General features: G+C 42.9%; 1 protein-coding gene across 2 annotated transcripts in view; it reads left to right on the forward strand.

The window, feature by feature from the left end:
- The window catches only part of cacna1ea (calcium channel, voltage-dependent, R type, alpha 1E subunit a), a 131,443-nt gene that overhangs the window by 91,250 nt on the left and 19,832 nt on the right, over positions 1–20,361 (forward strand). For both annotated transcript variants that reach the window (XM_072699682.1, XM_072699681.1), the window contains 18 exons: positions 409–512; positions 657–772; positions 1,584–1,637; positions 4,140–4,229; positions 4,564–4,773; positions 5,072–5,184; positions 6,564–6,676; positions 7,892–8,023; positions 8,511–8,580; positions 8,827–8,944; positions 9,246–9,313; positions 9,482–9,573; positions 13,541–14,335; positions 15,058–15,320; positions 17,558–17,669; positions 18,018–18,147; positions 19,696–19,755; positions 20,128–20,234. In XM_072699682.1, the coding sequence (XP_072555783.1) occupies positions 409–512; positions 657–772; positions 1,584–1,637; positions 4,140–4,229; positions 4,564–4,773; positions 5,072–5,184; positions 6,564–6,676; positions 7,892–8,023; positions 8,511–8,580; positions 8,827–8,944; positions 9,246–9,313; positions 9,482–9,573; positions 13,541–14,335; positions 15,058–15,320; positions 17,558–17,669; positions 18,018–18,147; positions 19,696–19,755; positions 20,128–20,234 (2,747 nt within the window). The remainder of the gene's footprint in view (positions 1–408; positions 513–656; positions 773–1,583; positions 1,638–4,139; positions 4,230–4,563; positions 4,774–5,071; positions 5,185–6,563; positions 6,677–7,891; positions 8,024–8,510; positions 8,581–8,826; positions 8,945–9,245; positions 9,314–9,481; positions 9,574–13,540; positions 14,336–15,057; positions 15,321–17,557; positions 17,670–18,017; positions 18,148–19,695; positions 19,756–20,127; positions 20,235–20,361) is intronic.

Raw genomic sequence — 20,361 nt, forward strand, 5'->3', positions numbered from 1 at the left:
CATTAACAGCCATCTTCACACTATAAAGAAGTGGTGTCTCCTTGTTAATGTCTGCCTCTGGTAGTAATCTGTTAAACTGGCCTGGTCAAGTGAGCAAGACATACATCAGTGGTGCTTTGGGGGCTTTTACAGCTATGTTGAGGGTCGCTCGTGGCTTGTTAAAGATCGCTGTTGCCATGCTCAGGAAGAACTGCAGCTTGCCCACAGGGATTTCTTTGAAGTCAGTTTGTCTGTTTTTTATTTCAATATGTCCATCATAGAATATGAAAGCAGTAAGGGCACACTTTTCAATTGTGTTTAGCCTTTGCATTAAGGTACATTCATTATATTGCTTTATATCCCCCTGAACTGCTTGCCTGTTGTCCACCTCATGTTTTTTTTTTAAACCTTTGTTCCCTCTCTTTGCAGACCAATGATGCCTTAGGCCCTACATGGAATTGGCTTTATTTTATCCCTCTAATAATAATTGGATCCTTTTTTGTGCTGAACCTGGTGTTGGGAGTTCTCTCAGGGTGAGTTCATTGCACTTCAGACTGCTGCAGGTTTCCTTGAGATACCAAGTAGCCTGGGAGTCACGTTAATCGTTTGGCCACAGAAGGCAGACGAGAGGGCTGAATATCACCGACGGCGATAACCCTCACACGTGGGTCTTGCAGGGAGTTTGCCAAAGAGAGGGAGCGGGTGGAGAACCGGAGGGCCTTCATGAAGCTTAGGAGACAGCAGCAGATCGAGAGGGAGCTGAATGGGTACCGAGCGTGGATCGACCGGGCAGGTGAGGCCAAGCAAATGGGGGCAGACTGTAACGGGGATATTAGCATAGTTTTTTTCCTTGATTTCATTCCATCGTTTTTACTAATCAGAAATATTTGTATTGCAGTGTATGGCTGTAACATTAACGATCCCCCGCTATATCGCGGTTCAGCTATCGCACCCCCGCTATATCGCGGATTTTTCCCCGACACATACCAGTTCTCTGTGATGTGTGTATATATATACATATACGTTACATATTATTATTATTATTGTTATTATTATTATTGTTATGTTACTCATATCCTTAGCCTGACATCCACATATCATATGTGTTTACAAAGTGTGTTTAATAAGTTTACATGTGTTTAAAGCATGTGAGAGGGGTATTTTATGGCTTAAACTATAAAAAAATGTTATTTGCTATTTCTATATTGCAGATTTTCACCTATCGCTGATGGGTCTGGAACGTAACTTCTGCGATAAGCAGGGCATCACTGTATATGAATTTATCTATTAACTTCACAGTCATTTATATGAAATTAAATAGGGAAGTGTTGGAATTATATACATCAGAGGAACAGACAGCTCTCCAAAAATGTACCTGCCTGAATCAATTCTCAAACTGTAGCTCATTAATAATTAATTTGGCAGTTATTATTATTGGTTTGGTTATCTCAACACCATTTAAATTCATATTGTATAGCTGATAAATATCACTTATAACAAGGGCAAGGTTCAGTCAGCAAGAACTTCTCATTTCTCATGATTTAGCTACTAGGATTAAACAGCATCATTATCGTTAGCTGTTGCTTTGTAATTATGCATTTCAGAGGAGGTGATGCTGGCAGAAGAGAATAAAAACTCTGGAACATCAGCTCTGGATGGTGAGACACTTTGCGCATAAATTCTAAAACTTGCACATGGATAATGTGGTGTGCAAATTTTTTTTACATGATACGCTTTTCAGTATTTAAGTGTACATCATTCGCTTTTTCCTCTCTGTAAATATCTGTTGTAACTGTCAATGTCGTTCCCATCATTTCCCATTCCCTCTTTATATCAGTTTGAACAGTAATTGTCCTGTATATGATTGTTAATAGCTAAAGTAACATGAAGAATATGAAGCATACAGATCTCAAAGAATGTTTCTTGTTTTTTTTTTTTTTTGCAAGGAAAGCATTGATAGTATTGTTGCTTTCTGATGTAAACTGCGTATGTCCAATTTTTCATGACTGTGAATTTTTACTATAGGTGAAATTCTCCCATTGTCCTCTGTGTTAATATCTAATTGACCAATGAAAAGATGTTTTGTGAAGTCATATATTTAGCTTGCATTTATGTATTAGTTAACATTTGTATTTATGATGATTATTTGTAAGGATTACTTTATATCGCTAATTTTAACAACGTAACGTTGATAGCTAGATGGCTAGATACTTAACAACATTGTTAATTGTGAATATCAAACAAGATTAGTTTGTATCTTGTTAACATTGACATTTTTGGTTTAAGGTTTATTTTTTAAAGTAGTTGAAAATATGTTTTTTTTGCACTCCTGAAATAATGGATATTTGGAAATGGATGAGATAAGATGAGATGAGATAATCTTTATTGTCATTGTCACTTGACAACGAAATTGAGAAAATGCAGGTGACTCAATGTGAGGCATAAGAGTAATAAAAGAATATATTAAAAATATACAAATTGCACTTACTGTACAAATTGCACTTATGAAATATAATTTTTTTTAGGCGGTTTGTCCTGATTTTCATTGTTATGTATCTCTTGTATCTATTTTAATATATAAAGACAGACATATAAAACAAGAGGTCTCTCCATCCATCCATCCACCCATCCATCCATTTTATGATATCAACTATCCTATTCAGGGTCATGGGGGGCCCGGAGATTATCCTGGAGAAATGTTACATTTTATGTTTAAAAAATTGCACCTAAATGCACATGTCCAGTCAGTGTTTTAGGTTATTCTTTTTTGTCATTCATATTTATGGAATGGTAATGATACTCTTGTTAAATTATTGTTACTTATAAAAATGTCCATATTAAATACAGTTATGGACTGGTATCCCATCCAGGGTGTAACCTAGGCTTGTGTCCTTGTTACCTGGGATAGACTCCAGGCTACCCAGTATAAGGGGTTAGAATATGGATGGATGGATGGATGGAATAAATAGTTACTTTTCACTACTTTAATATTGAGGGTTTTTGTTTTGTTTTTCTCTTTTTATGGAATGTATTATTTTGTATTGTATATTTACATTTAAATGCCAGGTACAAAATGCTGTTGTTGTATTTGGTTCACAGAATAAACTCAACATTTATGTTGAATTAATTAAAGTCACCTTCAAGTTCCAAAAGAGAAAAACATCCTAAGTAGGGCTGACACTTATTTGAGATCACTCCGCCTCCACTGTGAAGCGCCAAATGTTTCCCCAATTGTCGATGTTTTTATTGAGTTCCCTATGTACACAAGTGAAGCTGTGGCCATAAAAATTGAGCCATTCTTCCAGATAAACAATCTTGTTTTATTAAATGTTGACTGACAGCAACCAATAGACAGTCTGCGTGGAATGCAGTCAGTAACCATGGTGAATCACGACTTCACTTTTACAGATCCTCGCTGCCCATTGTTATTTTTCAATCATCCCCACTTTGGGGTGTGAGGGTCTAATCGAGCTTGTCGTCATTCGACAAACTACCAATACATGTAAGGACGGGATCTGTTCTTACTTGCCTCCAAAAAGACATTTCAGTAGGAACAAAATGTCACAGTATAGAAGGTCCCAATATCACTGTGGAAGTGAACACATAATAAGCTATTACTCTGATTAAGAAGTGCACATGTGTCGTCTTGGTAACTGTGTGATGAAAAGCCTGGGTCCTTGTGCTGTTTGCCTTCTGTAAGCAATCATTTCTGTATTGTTTGTTTGCCTCTTTGAAATAGAAACAAAGGTAATAACAACCCACCCAGAGGTCTCCGAAAACCATTATTGTACCTACAGTTAGCAGGGACTCTTTAGGACTGATTCAATTTCAATGAAAGCTAAATATTCAAATGTAGCAAATGTAAAATTGCACTGTGGGTTATAATTTAAGTGTCCTAATGGTTCCCTTATTATGATTCTATGTGTCGGCTGTGGACTTGATCTTTAGTCCACCTGTGCCAGTTGCCAGTCTGTTTTTGTATTCTTTTTTGTATTCCCTAAATGTATTTGAGGTCATGGGTTTGAGTCCTGGAGTCTTTTGCTCTGTTATTTTATTAATCATATGATTACATGTTCTTTGAATGATGGCTGTTTTGATCTCAGTGGATGGGTATGCTGTTTCACTGACGACGTGTTTGATTGTGAACTGTGTGGCTGCAGTGCTCAAACGGGCCACCATCAAGAGAGGTCGTCTAGATGCTGTCAGACATGGGCCGGGGGAGGACCAATATGTTGACATCTCCTCTGTGGGTGAGTCAGCGCACCACAAATATAACAAACTGATAAATATTAATGTAACATATAATAATATAATACATAAATAATACGGTATATTGGTCATAGCAAATCTGAACATCCATCCTGATGCTGATAGGATGTGTGTCTTTTCTGGGCTATCACTTATTCCAGTCTAAAATCATAGTAAGCTTGATTTGTTTTCATGGAAATTTTGGATTTGAGGCAATAGTCTTTTAGTAATGTGTTGTGTGAGGCACTATAAACATTCTTAAAATGTAGGGTTAGATGTATGTATAAGAACTGAATACTTGACCATTGGCCTGATGAGGGTTTCCTCTGCTTACAGGTGGACCTTTGGCCAGGGCTAGCATCAGGAGTGTGGGACGGGGTCCCACCGCCTATGTCCGGCGGAAGGAACGCATGCTACGCATCTCCGTCCGCCGCATGGTCAAGACGCACACCTTCTACTGGACCGTGCTGGGCCTGGTTGCCCTCAACACTCTCTGCGTAGCCATCGTGCATCACAACCAACCCCAGTGGCTCTCCACCCTCCTCTGTAAGTCGTACGCCGTATCTGTTCGCGTCTGTCTCGAAAAGCCAGCCTTCAAAAGTCTCAGCCCATATGTGTCGCGCGTCATGGCTGAAGCTGTCAACCGAAACATCCAAGATGGCAGACTTCCCACGTCCTCTGCTCAGCTTGCCTTAGTTACCAGCTGACAGGAGCTAAGGTCTGTGTGGCCAGTTTTTGCACACTTGCTTGACAAAATAAAGACTGAGGGATGCATGTTGTCAGACATGACTAATGGACAAACCCTCCAGGCCACGAGAATCACCACTGATGTTTTGTTTTGCAGACTATGCAGAGTTCCTCTTCTTGGGTCTGTTCCTAATGGAGATGTTCTTAAAGATGTATGGTCTTGGACCCAGGCTCTACTTCCACTCATCCTTCAACTGTTTTGACTGTGGAGTGAGTTCCTTTATTTTTCTTTCATTTTTTTTCTTTCAGAATGGCAAAGCTAGGGCAAGGAAAGTGAGAGATTATCATCTTAATATAGTGATCTAGTCTCACTATAAAATACTGGGGTGCTCCGATCAGAGTTTTTGGATCTGATTGCTGATCACTGGAATCAGATTGGCTGATACCAATTATGGCGGGGGGGGGGGGGGGTCTTCCATCTAAAGTGTAACTTCACCCCAAGTTCTTGCGTTCCACCATGAGGGATTTCTATAGCGATTTTATAGGCTTTTTAGAACACCTTGTAGAACTGCTAGACTGGTAGAGCCATTTTACTGAGCTTCTTTTGTGACGCACGGAGGTGTGTCTCACGTATTTTGTCATCTGATTGGTTCCTCTGATTGGCCTTTATAGAGAGCTCCGATCAAACTATTTATAATGAATATTGGCAGCTAATGATCATTTTGATGGGTCAGAGTATCCCTAATTGTACGTCATCCACAAAATTGGTATTGAGATCGGTCAAATTAAAGGCCGCCGTTTGAGTAATTAAGACTGAAAATCGGCCGATTTAAATTTTAATGGGCTGCTGATCATTTGAAGCATCTCTACTCCATAGTAACTTTTCTGAGGTGCAGTAAAATAATAACAATTCATTGTTTCACTTTAAAAACTAATCAGATGTTTTTAAATGACTAGTCAGTGCTGCCCAGTAAAATCTATCAACAGGTAGAGCAGATATCAATCTCAAGGTTTTCTCTCTTTGGGACACATCAGATGTTTAGATAAGTGTTACAGAAAAATCCTATCCAGCCTTAATCAGTATAAAAAAGTATGAGTAGTTTTGGAGAACAGTACGCCACAAAATGATAATCTTTGATAGCAATAAATGATTAAATAAATGATGTCTTAGCTTTGGAGATGGAATTTTCTGCCATGTTTATTTGTTCAGTCATTGTATGATGTGTTACATTAAATTATGCTGTGCCTTTTAGGGGATGGGAGGATCATTATAGTAAACGTTGTTACTCAGCACGATGGTATGGATACGGATCAGTATGAAATGGTTATCAAAGGCCTGTTACTTATTCTCTGAAATGTTTAGAACACTATAATGGGTTTCATTCATTTGTTATTTTGTATTTTATCTGCACATTTTCAATTTTTCAAGCCTGACTTTAGATTCTGATGTTTTATCAGCCAATTGTGTCAACACTCTTTTTGTGTATTACAATTGCAGTGTAATTAAGATAAAAGAAAGCACATTACAGCTGAATAAAGTTTAATTTAGTGTAACCGAGAACATGATGGATAGGTCCTGCTTCTGCATATCGGTATAACTGACTCTTTGCACTTGGGGACCACTGGCCTTAATTACAGTGTATTCACAGGTCATTGTAGGAAGCATTTTTGAGGTACTGTGGGGATTCTTCCGGCCTGGAACGTCGTTTGGGATCAGTGTTCTGCGGGCTCTACGTTTGCTTAGGATATTCAAGATCACCAAGTGAGTAGCACCATGTTGGCTGGTGGTGGGGGGGGGGGGGGCACTTCTGAGCATGCTGGGAGGGAACTGGGCCCCGTCATTATTTGGTAAGCAAAAAGGACAACCATGAACCAGTTATGACACCAGATCAGTGGGGTCAGTGTTCATTTATTTCTTTAGTAATTAAGGCTTGTGTGTTTCTGTTCGTTTGTGATGTCATGCTAATGAATGAGACAACTGGGTGACTTGTGCAGAGATCTGTTCCGCAAAAATAGAAATTGTTCTCCTCAAAAGACTGAAATTATTCTTAACAATGTACTCACCCTGAAAAGCGATATTTTAATTGTCATCTCCGTTGCTGCTTTTAAAAAGTTAATCACTGGAGATTGAACTGCGCCGCTTGTCAGAAAGTGTCAAAGATTGTAATTACCGTTAATTAACACTCTGATTTAGTTCATATTTTTCATAGAAATGGCAGCAAAAATGGCAGGGGGGTGTGCATTTTTTACTGAGGGCAAATTAAATACTATTCAGATGATGTTGGATCTTGCAGACTGTGCTTTGTGTAAACACGACAGCGTCATTAAAACACTAAAAAACATGCGCCGCGTCAGGTTACGTCAGCCTCGCTCTGACTGTGCCAGATTTGTTATTCAGATTTATGTGTCTGAGCAGATCTGATTGGCCACTGCTTAAACACTTCACAGGCCAGGGGACAAAGCTAAAAGTGTGAAGGGGGGGAGGGGTGCTGCATCCCTATAAATGGTGCAGGAAACAATCCCAGTGACATAGTCACTTCCCTGAATCACAGTCATTCTTGAGCTTTAAACAGTATTATGTATTGGAGACAGACAGGAGATGGGGAGGCACCTTTCCCTCTATATTTGATACAGGAGTTCGGAGTCTTTTGTGAATCACACTCCTTTGATGTCCAAAATCGCGCTAAAATTTTTATTCCTGGTACAGGCATGTTTGAGTCCATATTCACTGTCTGCAGAAGAAATGAAAATTTAAAAGTGATGAGCCACATATATCCCTCATTGATTTTTAGCAGATCATTGCAGGCCTGCACCTTATTTTGGTATTGCGATTGGGGAAGACAGGGGCTAATTAATCAGCTGATAATGTTTGTAGCCTTAATTAGAGAGGTTAGCTATGACGAATCATGTCGTCATGTGGCAGTGGTGGTACGCAGCACAAGAGTGACTGTAAACTCTGGGTGCTTGCTTGGTGCAGGTACTGGGCATCTCTGAGGAACCTGGTGGTGTCGTTGATGAACTCCATGAAGTCCATCATCAGCCTGCTCTTCCTGCTCTTCCTCTTCATTGTGGTCTTCGCTCTGCTGGGCATGCAGCTGTTTGGGGGCAGGTATAGAACCGGATCTCCCACCCCATCACTATCACTTGTGGTTTTACGGCCAGAAGCACTGCTTCAGGGCTGCCTTTGATGCAATCAAGTTAATTCCTATTCATGTCAAGCTGTTTGCCTAACATGGCAGACACTGTTTCTTTGTGGTCCCCAAGTTATATTTTTGTATGTCAAAAGCCGGTTTCTGCTGGACAAAGTTTAACAATCCACTTCCCAAGCACTGCTGTGTGGCTGGAAGTCATAACGAGTGAAGTGTATATTTTGGGTGCACAAGTTTGCCTACAGCTTGTCACGATGATGAGGACATTCTGTTGAAATATTTTGTGGCCTAAACCATTGTAACACCCATCGTTTTACAGAAACAACAATGTATCTTTAGAAATCCTCGACAATGTCGGAGTATTGCTTGGGCTCGGGCAAGAAAACAGTCACCTTGTGCAATGTGCGTCCTACTCAGACGTCACCCGTGCTCCTGTCTTTCCCACAGGTTCATCTTTGAAGATTACACCCCAACCCATTTTGATACTTTCCCAGCTGCCATCATGACAGTGTTTCAGGTTCGGTTTGGAAACCTCGACCGTGTATGACTGTGTTAAATAAAGAGAATCCGTACGATCTGTTAGCTTGAGGCCGTAATACCATGATTCGTAGTAAATAATAAAATGAGCATCACAGAGAATATTGCTGGCAGACATGGGTCAGATGTCTTGTTTTACATGAGACAGCACAGGAGGCCCTTGTGCACAATGCACTGGAGATTAAAGATTAAGTTAGTGTGCCTGGATGTGCTTCTGCTCATCCAGATACTTACTGGGGAGGACTGGAACGAGGTGATGTACAACGGGATTCGCTCCCAGGGCGGTGTGAAGACAGGAATGTGGTCCTCCATATACTTCATTGTGCTCACGCTGTTTGGGAACTGTATCCATTTGAGAAGTCGTGTTGTGAAGATGGAGGTCAGAAGGTCGTAGGTGATAGTCGATTGTTTGCTAGTCCATTGTTTTTTAATTGTTGTTTGTTTGCCAATTGTTTGTTTGCTTGTCAGTTGTTTGTTTGGCAGTTGTTTGCTTGTTGGTTGTTTGCCAATTTGTTTCCCAGTTGTTTGCCTCTTGGTTGTTTGTATGCCAGTTGTTTGCTTGTTGTTTGTTTGTTTGCCAGTTGTTTGTTTGCCTTGTTATGGCACAACTGGTTCCCGCCATTTCCTTGACGCAGCTGTGACCAGATACGCTTCTTAACGTCTTCTTGGCCATTGCTGTTGACAACCTGGCCAACGCTCAGGAACTTACCAAGGTAACTTGCCATGCCCCATCAGCCACCCACCCCCAGCTATGTATGATATGTGACCCTCTTCCTTTGGCAATCACCCTACATGCCATGTGGGACTGGGCGTCTGGTGATGTGTTAAAATGAAGTGAATCAGAGGCTATTAGAGGTGACAAAATGAATGTCTTTTGTCAGGATGAAGAGGAGGAGGAAGAGGCCTTTAATCAAAAACACGCCCTACAGAAAGCGAAGGAGGTCGGCCCCATGTCCTCCTTCATGTCATCAGAGTAAGTGGTCTGTGCCCCCCCCCCATTCCCCCACCTGCCTGTAACCCCCCCATCCCCTGCACTAACAGTACTAACAGCCAAACATGTTAGCCTGGACCGATTCTACAGCTTGGATGGTAATGTTGGAGGAGCCCTTATTTGAGTTTTCATAAAACATTCACATTAATTAAACGAGGCAGCGCCCCCAACCACCCCCCCCCCCCACCACCACACACACACACACACACACAATGTCTGACGCACAATTTGGCACAATATTGCCTTTAATAATAAAAATAAACGGAAGGCGGATGACCTGCCTACTGAAGCAGAAAAGGCTCAGAACACGTATTGTCTGTAGAGGCTGGCTTTGCTGTTTTTTAGACTTAAAAGCCTTCATTCTCTCCTTATACATTTGGTTATGTAATTCATCACTGCCAGGTAAATTATTCTGTTTCTACGAAAGCATAGTGTATTAAAAATGCAGTAACGGTAATGGCGCACGCCATAACGATGCTGTGTAATAGGGACACATTCCCGACATGGACCTTACAGCGTAACCTATTTCACAGAGCAGTTTATCCTTTACACATTCTATTTTATGACAAATAGCGTCTGCATTAGTGTTTTAAACAATGGGCAGGACTTTGCATTTTCCCATCATGCCTTTGGCAAAATGGACCACTTCAGCTAACGTGCTGCACAACCCTAACACCGCGATGAGTGTTAAATGGCGAACAGAGGCACATTCATGCTTCTTTCTGAGATATTGGGATCATATGGGTTTTAGGTATTAGCGTATTAGGCTATTCCTTTAGGATAGAGGTTAACTCAGACACTGAGGTGACAGGAGCAGTTTAATGAATATTTTCCTTCTCTGTTTTGCACAGTGTTTGGCACAGATCAATAAACATGCTGCATTGTGTTAAACAAGGCCCACGGGACAGTGAGAAAGTTATTGGATCAGATGGCACTGTCTCAAAATCTTGGATCTAGGTCTTTTTCCTGAGGTCCCATTATTTCCCCTTCGACTTGCTTCGGTTACTCTGAGGTGCTATAAATTGACCAGTGGGTCACCATAGCTACTGGCAGGCTTCCCAGTAACTGCAGAGGAGGGGCTCAACTGTTGTCATAGAGACGGGTTTATAGGCGACCAAATGGTGAACCTTTAAAGTGGGATCGACTGCGATAAGCAGTGGAGGCTGTGTGGAAGCCTTAGTCGCTAAGTTCAGCTGTTATATGTGTAACAGTGTAGCATTTTAATTGTATTTTGTTTATGGTTTGCTGTCATGTGGTCAGACATGTATAGCATATTTCCATCCATTTCACTTCTAACTGGTTATCCTAGTCGGGAAGACAAATACATACAAACAGTTATTCCATTATAGCCCCACTGATTGGCTAACAAGGTTTCATGAAATCTCTTGTTTATAGATAGAAAGAAACAGTACAAAATGATTAATACTAGTATTTACAGTTTTTTCTATTTATTTTAGTATTCATATTTAGTAAAATATATTACTAGTTTTACTAGCCCTGCTAAGCAGGCAATTAAGTATAGAACAGCAAATATTTATGGATCTATGAACAGCAGTCCACTCTGCATCTCTACTGCAATCCCACGGAATATACATCATCCAAATTTAATGCGAGCAGTGTGTTTCCTTTTCAACAAAGGGAATATTTTTCTGTAGATGTATGTCCGAGGTGTGGAATTTATTTTAAAGATTGGTACATCTAAGATACACATCAAACCGGTCAAATTTCACTTGCCGAACGTTAAATGGTACTTACTGTAAGGTAGAGGAATGTGAGTGTGTGGCAGTAGCTCATTCTCTATTTATTGACCTATGACTAAAAACTAAACCTTGAAATAGTTTATCAAAGCAAAGTACAGCAGGAAGTCTTCACTATATTTCCTATGGCACCAAAGTATAAGCTGTAACCTGATTGTGTATGAGCATGGAACAGCACGCCCATGCATGCAGGAGCCCGGGAGGTCATCTGGTCCAGCTGCCATGCCCTTTGCCCTTAGCTGCCACTCACAACTTGGCATTACGCCATGAGTCCCAAGCTCACGATTTGGTAGATACATCAAATTAAGATTTCTGTGCTTAGATCGACTAGCCCAAGTTAAGGACAAAATGGCAGTCTTGGAACGTCTCCCAGGGTCAGGTATTATGCATGTCGCATACTTTATAAATACACAGACGTCAACAACTGCATGGTCCTTGCATGTCAGAAGCGATGATGTGAGAGAGTGAGCAGACCAGATGGCACCAGGTTGGTATGATGCAGGAGGGTTTCATGTTTCAGATACACTGGGAGAACATCAGACACACTATGTACACCATACTGTATAAGCTATCCTAGGCTGTAGCTTATGGTCCGGTGAACATCGGGGCCACGTCCTGGACACACCATGCTGACGTCAGCCTTGGGCTCCCAGATAAATGATCAGGTCATGGTTGGGATGCTAGTCACAGGCTAGTCACAGAAGCCACACTCACAATCACTTCACCTAACCTATTTGAAGCATGGGAGGAATTCAGAGTATCAGGATGGAAGCTGCAGGACCACGGAAATGATACACGTGGAGCAGGCGGCTGGACGGGAACCGTCACAGAGGCATGAGGCGCACATGCTAACCATGAAACCACGATGGCCAGTTATCAGCTATAAAAAACAATAAACTTGCATATTCTCACTGGCTAACTCCGGTAGCATGATATTCCCAGCCACTTACTTTAACTTTGCTTGTCACGTAGCTTCAGGCACCATAGCGGAAAGGCAGCTTTGATCTCAGAGATCAGGCACCAAGCCAGGTTGGGTTTAGTCCGCTGCATGCAGTGGGCAACATGGAGATGAGAAACCAGCGCATGGCTCTGCTGAGCATGGCCTCCAGTCCACGTTGAATGTTGGAGTCAGGAAGACAGAATTGGGGGGGGGTCAGACACGATTCACCATTCGTTCCTGGGGGTCCTAAGTTGTGCGTTAGGTTGTGAAATTCATTTCTATGTTTTATTCCTGTGCCATATTCCTGAGAGTCTTAACATTTCAAAACTATCTGAATACTGTATGTGTTGCTTCTGTTGATGTTGTTCTGATCTAATACTGCTACCATCTTGTTGTCATGTGACTTTGCCCGCCAAGTGACATAGACCAAAACTTCTTTCTAAAAAGAATCATTTCTGTTAAATAATAATAAGATAACAAATTTACTTTTTACATGTTTTACATGTATAAACGATTCCCAAGAAACAAAGGCTTAGATATATTTTTATCCATTGATATATTACTTTACATGCAAATATCTGAACAATTTAAATTTTACTGTGCTAACCTTGTCAGAATCTAATTTCTTTCTGTTTTTTTCAGTTTTACCTAATTTTCACCTTGTTATGGACTGTGTCACTGGGATTGTTCTGTGTTTGTTCACCAAAACACTAATGTCTTGTTTTCAACCAATCGCTCATTGATTACACGGACTGAACAAGAGTACGGGTGTGAGTGAGTAAGTAATGCTGTCTGTTCACTTCTTTTCTGAAACATCTTGCCTGAATCTCGTTTAAATCCTGTAACTGTTTTACTCTGCTGCCTGCTGTTACCATTTGTTTTTGTTTTTTATGAGATGTAGACCTCCTGTCCTCTACACCTCGTTTTATTGTTATTACAGCATAATGAATAGCTTTAACGTTACTGCTACAGATGGCAACTTTCATGAAATGCCACCAGGCCTTAGGTTGTTTTGGGTTGTTTTTTCGAGTCGATTCAAATTGAGGAGGGCATTCCCTGCACGCGGCCCGCTGCGAAAATTTCCTATAAATGCTAAATGCTGAAACGCTTATACAGGGGTGGGTCGCAGTTTGAGGAGGAAGGCATTAGGAAATGCATTAAGAGGATGCTGTGCCGTTGACCTTTTTAAAGTGATGATGTGTGACGGCCTGTGCGGCACAGGACTGACGCTGTGTCTGTCCTTCTCTTTCAGCAGCAGGAGGAGGCCCTATCTGTACAGAAAGCGAGCCATACACAGGAGCAGGCCGGCCTACGTTATGGAGGCCGCGGCGGAGAGCCTGTCGCGTGGCCCCCGGGGCCAGTCCTTCAATGCCTCTAACTCTTTCATGTCCAGGAGGGAGAGGAGAAGGCGCATGACCATGTCCGTGTGGGAACAGAGGACCAGCCAGCTACGGAGGCATCGGCAGATGTCGAATCGAGAGGTGCTCTACGGCACCCCCAAAGAGGACCAGGACACGTCCCCGGGCTGCCCCCATCACAATAACCCCACACCCATGGGCAGCCTGCATGGCTCTCAGGAGCCCCCCAGGTCCGTGGCGCTGAAGGGGCCCGAGCCCCCCATGCCCAGCGACGTGCCCTCAACCGAGGACCCGACTGCCGTGACCATGCTGCTGCCAGACTCACCCCTGCCTGTGGAAGTCACCCTTCCCGTGCCCGCGGAGTCGGACTTGGCACAGCTGCCGGCGCCGGACGAGAAGGTGGGGAATCACTGCCACGCGCCGCTGGACGTTCACCGGAGCCCCCGGCTGAATGGCGAGAGGAGGCAGCGAGTGGCCCGCAAGATTCGACCCCCCCTAGGGGACACGCTGTCCCCGGACTCGTGCGTCCGCCCCAGGAGGCACCGGCACCGGGAGGCACAAGCTGGCACCGAGAAGCCCTCTCCCCACAGCGAGGAACGGAGCGATGCTGGCGACACGGAAGAGGAGGACTGGAAAGCGGCCAGTGATGGGGGCACCAGGCAGCAAGAAAGAGGAGAGTCTGAAAATGGGTAAGAGGTGCGGAGGGACATGGGTTCAAATCCCAAAAGTAACGGGACAAGAAGCACATTTCCAGATCTGTGCTTTAATATAACCTGCAAGAAGAGGCCGGGGCACCTTCAGGAACCCTAACCTCACCAAGCGATGACACTAAAATGTCCATCCATCCATCATCTAGCCACTTACCCTGGTCAGGGTTGCCTGAACACAGAAATGCACCGATTAGTATTTTTTAAAAAGGCTGACCTTAGTGACACATCTTCAGTAGAGTGTCTTTCCAGTGGGAGTACTGTACATACTACCTTTTTATTCAGCTGCAAAGTTCATTCTGAAATGAAAATGAAATGTGGTTTATTACTGATTTAAGCAGTGAGCTCCACTGTCCACTTGATGGCACTGAACAAGGCAATTCACATTTTCTGGAGGACATCAGATCCTATTTCTTCCTTATTATTTTTTTTTTTGTAAATCTCCTAAAACGTCTTACAGCTACTGCATTGGGATATTACATGACATTTGTAGACAAAAAGTATGTGTTTTTGTGTCTTGCATATATATGCCGTTATTTAAATTATATATAAAAAATGCTTTCATATCTCATCGTGACCCTCACCAGTACATCTGTCTATGAAGATGGATGGATCGATGCTTTCGATCTTCCATGCCACATTCAGAAATGCATAACTGTCTTTTCTGTCTTAGTATAGAAAAGTGCTCATCTTTTTGTGTCCAGATTGAATAGTCTGGAGTCCCCAGGTTGCCGTGATTCCCTCAAACCCAAGCCCAACCTGAACAACTCCCCGGGTCACAATGGCGAAGCAGCTAGGGACCTGGCCACAGGGCACACGGACCTGCAGATCCCCAGGGATACTGTCAAGAAGGAGGGCCAAGCTGAAGCTGAGAACAGCCTGAACCAGGAGAAGTCACCACTGAACACGAGCGTGGTGATCGAGGTGACCGACGTTCAGCCAGCCCTGGAGCTGACCCCTATCGCAGGTATTCGGACAGCCCACTTCCCCTCCCCGGCTCTGTGGTGTGGATACTGGGGGTCCGTCTGGGCACAAGGGTAGGGGCACGCTCTGAGTTATCGATTTATGGCCGCTACACAGCGGCCTGCAGAAACACTGGTCACAATTACAGCATCAAACAGGGACTGCACTACTCACCCGTGAAAATGATCATGTTCAGGATGTACTGTAGGTCAGCAGCTGGCTTTAGGTTGAAGTGAGTGTGATTTTTCATTGTCCTTATGGTGTATAAAGGCAACGTTTGGCCAGGGTTCACAGCAGTCAGATATAATATTTTTTCTTGAGTCAGTAGTATGTTACCAGCGCCACTCATTAGTGAGAAATTTCATGGTGTTGTGTGGCAGTGTTTTGAAGATCATGGATCCTGTATCAGAGTTGTGGCTTTAGCTCCCACATACCCAAAAGCCAGTAGTATTGATAAGCAAACCAGCTGGTGTTCAGATATCAGTAAGTGTGTTTCACTGGATGAGATCCACAGTGGTCGCTACGCTAATCCCAGGAGTTTTAGTATTTATAACTCATTTATTCACATTAATTTCTGGTATATTAAAGCCACAGAGGATGAAAGGTAGGCATAGATTAAAAAAATATCAGCATGTATCTGTTAATGATGCAAACATTAAAACTACTTCAGAGATTAATGTACTCTAAAATAGAAATAATAACAAAATATTGGACCCAAAAACACCTATAACTGAAAGATTTTAAGAGTAATGATATTTTTGATTAATTATGTTTTGCCTTTTTAATTGGGTGGCATGGTGGTGCAGTGGTTAGCACTGCTGGCATACTGTTCTGGGACCTGGGTTCAGGTGTCTGGTGTGGCTCCATGTGTGTGGAGTTTGCATGTTCTCCCCATGTTGTCGCCGGGTTTCTACCGCGTACTCCAGTTTTTCTTCCCCACAGCACAAGAACATGCTAAGGTGAATTAGAGTTACCAAATTGCCCATAGGTGTGGCCGGTGTGTGAGTGTGCCCTGCGATTGGTTGGCGCCCCATCCTTTGTTGTTCCCTGCCTTGTGCCCAAAGCCCCCGGGATAGGCTCCGAACCCCGGCAACCCTGAATAGGACAAGCAGTTTCAGAAAATGGATGGATGGGATATTTTTATTGTAAAACAATACAACTGAACCTGCCCCTGACAGCTGACAGTACAAATTTGTGGCTGCTTTGGAGTGTGGTGTTTTCTGGTGGGATGAACGATCCCACTCTTGTTCCTGACAAGGAGGCCTAAGGAGCCACGCAGACCTGCATCCCTGGGCTGGCGGTGAATGAATCCCCCTCATCCTGCATGCTTGGAAGGTGTTTTTTCCCAGGAGCGCTTTGGGATCCTTCCCTGAGCAGAGGGGCAGGGTCTCCAGCTCTTTAATTGTATCGATTGGTTCCACCTGTCCCTCTTTACGCTGGCATTTTCTGTTTCGTTTGGCCCTGTGTAACCTAGGAACCAGTGACGCCAGCCCCAAGCCCAGTAATCTCTCTCTACTAGTTCATTTCCCCTCTGCTACAATGTATCAGTCTCTATTTATTTGTTGTTTTCCTTCATTGTTTGTGAACCAAGCTGTCTTGTTTCAGACTCATTCATATTAGCAGGAACCTGCCCCATCCCCCTCTAAGCCTGAAATGGGAGTATTTTGTAAATAAATGAGTTCCTTGCTGCCGAGTTCCCTTTTCGTATGATTTTATTAGCATTTTTCATAGTAGGTTAATGGTAAACGATAGCGAATGGCTTTTAGCGACGCGCCTTGCAGATAACAGTGTTTTTATTCGCCTCAGAGCATCTTCAGGGAGGACAGGGCCTCTATTCATGGAGCACATGCGGTCAGACAGTCTTTGGATGGCAGTGATATATGTCACACATACGCCCAGATTTTCTCGTCTCGGCTCGGTTGGTGTTTTATGGGATATCGCGAAACGACGGCCGAGTTATTTCCGACCGTCGCCAGTCAGGGGCGGTTTGCTTTGAGAAGTGAGAACCATCAGTCCTGTAGAGCCTGTGCACTGGTGTGAGGCAGGGTGCAGTGTAGCAGCAGGTAAACATCAAAGCATTTTTTATTTAAGCACTGAAAAAAGATCTGTAATTAACTTTTGTATGTGCCCTTAAGAATATCCGAATTTCAAGAATACTGCCTATCCCTGTGTCAGATAGGCGACACTGCACACTGCATGAATTGGACGAGGCAATTCATGAACCTTCCTTGTGTTTTGCAGTGAACAGTAAAGATGTGGAGACTGCCAAATCTGAGAAGGAGGACGAGGAGGGCTCCAGCCCGCCCAAGTCTGCCCCACCCAACAGCATGTTCATCTTTAAACCCGATAACCCGTAAGGTCGCATTCGTAGACGATCTGGGTCCATTCTGCGGAGAATCACCCCACAGGCTCTGCACACATGACACACCCAGCTGGCCACGCACAGCCACATGCCCGACCACATTCTCACAGTGAGAGCCAGTGCGTTCCGGCTTGATTGGCTTCATTTTATCTCGGTTTCTTGGCAGATGCTTTCATGCAAGGAAACTGCTTCACATTTAGTTTTACCGTCTCTTGGAACCAATTTGGGTCAAGTGAGTTGCTCACTGGTCCCATAGCAGAAGCTATTAGGGATCTTGAATCAGCCAGCGCCTCTCTGAGCCGCTGGCCAGTTTTCTGTTCCTCTCTTTCACGCCCCTAGAGTTCGGACAGCATGTCACTACGTGGTGAACCTGCGCTATTTTGAGATGTGCATCCTGGCGGTGATCGCGGCCAGCAGCATCGCCCTGGCTGCCGAAGACCCCGTGCACACCAACTCCGACTGGAACAAGGTGAGCGCCCCAGCCAGCCAGCCAGCACTCACCCCAGCATTTTCATACAGGACGTGCCTCGGCTATCTGTGCAACCATCTCTGTTTCTGAAGAGCTGTCATTGCTCGAGGATGCTGTCTTGTTTCCCTCTAAAAACCAAGGAGATATGCAGTTATGGCCTAATGCAAATGGTTTATACTCTTTTTAATGGTGATAATCATTTTTAAGGTATTACAGAAACATACCCCCTCCACTGCAGGATGAAATCAAATTACCGCAAGTTTTGAAATTTCTGCTCAAATCAACTCAGCCATGATAACAGTTGAGTTAATGGGCTTTGTTAAAGGCCCCTATCAGGACTTAATGGGAGACTCTCAACAGGATAACTGAAATTACGAGGAGGAAAACTAGAGAAAAGCTGAACACCTGCTATAAGAAAGCAGATGGGGGGGTGGGAGGGGCAAAAAATGAAGACGAACAGTGACAGACAATTAGTGTAAGACACGAATGGAATGGGTATTACCGTAATCGTCATTAGCATTGAAGATGACGATTGTGGTGCTGAAATGGATACTTGCCGTTGCCATGGAAACAGTTAAATAACAGAAGACGCCAGTAGCCAATTCCAGCTTTTCAGACAGGAACTGAAGTGTCTTGTTCCTACATTTGTGAGGAGTACATACTGAAAGTTCTCCACAGTGAATCCATCCATTTGCGTTCCACCCACTTATGCTGTTCAGGGCTGCAGCAAAAGTGAATTTTACACGGAGATCGACTGCTTTTTGCAACAAAAACATGCAAACACTTGATTTAAGGCCATTTCAAGTCTGTATTTTTTGTCCAAAATTGTCACATGTTTAAAAATAAATACCTCACATTTTGTCAATCACGTTAACACACCAAATTTACACCTTTCGTCCGTCATTAATTTTTTTGAATATCTGCCGATCACCTTGAGTGTACTTTCCAATGGCACAATTTGGATTGGCCATTAAACTTGTGTGTGTGTGTGTGTGTCTACCTTAAACATACCGCCTGCTGCTGGTCAGGACCAGCTGGGTCACGGACATTGGAATGATCCCAGTATTGTTAGCAGCTTATCAAACTGGACCACTGACATTCTAAATTACACTGTGAAACAATGGAGATAATTCCGCAGTTCCCGTATCAGCAGTTGAAATTGATAGATCCAGTATTTTCTTTATTTTATTCCAACTCATGAGAAGTGAGACAACCACAGAATCATCCTCACTGCTTGACAACTCCATTTTGTCTTGTATTGTGAATTTTCACAATTATATAATAGTTAAATGAGTCGGACTAGGTTTCTGTGCGTAATGATTTTTATCAGATGACAAATTAAAAAACACACATAAAATTCAGACCTGGTTTGCAAAGGCCTTTATTAGGACTGGTTTTATAAGCAGTAACTGAAGAACTTGGGAGGACTCAGTGAAAACCATTGCACTGCTTTGCAGAGTTCATCTGAACTTTCTCAAATTTAGTGCTACATGTCCCTGTTGCTCCAGATGCATGACTGAATGACTGCTTCCCCTTTGCATTTTGCAGGTCTTGCGCTACTTTGACTATGTTTTTACTGGGGTCTTCACCTTTGAGATGATAATTAAGGTGGGTGATTCAAATATACAGATATTTTTTTTCTTAAAACTGTATGTGCTGATTTCCAGAGGAAGTGGATATTTTTAATGACCTACTTGAGTTTAATTTAAAATATTCAAATATATTTGAAATGATTTCTGTGTAACAAAATCAGCTGTTTTTAATTTTTAATGAAAGTTCAATATGCACCATATATAGTTATTTATCACAAACTTCCTTTCTTTCGATTAATATTTTAGGTGTCGGTCATGATTTCCAGACAGCACCCAGATTCTAGTTGATCTGTTGAACCTATTTTTTATGTATGTGTTATTATCATTGGCTGGGATGCAGTTACAGGCTGAATGTTAGCTAATGTAAGCCTGCATTCCATGTCCACAGATGATCGACCAAGGCTTGATCCTACATGAAGGCTCCTACTTCCGTGATTTGTGGAACATCCTGGACTTCATTGTGGTGGTCGGAGCTCTGATTGCTTTTGCTCTAACGTGAGTCCCCCGACTTTCCGGAATGTCATTGCCTCAATGTGGAACCAATGTGCATTGCACATTGCAACTGATGTGCATGCATCCAGCAAGCAGTTTGAGGGGATTCTGAATGACTGAGGTGCACGTG

This window comes from Paramormyrops kingsleyae, chromosome 15, assembly GCF_048594095.1.
Source record: "Paramormyrops kingsleyae isolate MSU_618 chromosome 15, PKINGS_0.4, whole genome shotgun sequence".
Classification (NCBI taxonomy): Eukaryota; Metazoa; Chordata; class Actinopteri; order Osteoglossiformes; family Mormyridae; genus Paramormyrops; species Paramormyrops kingsleyae.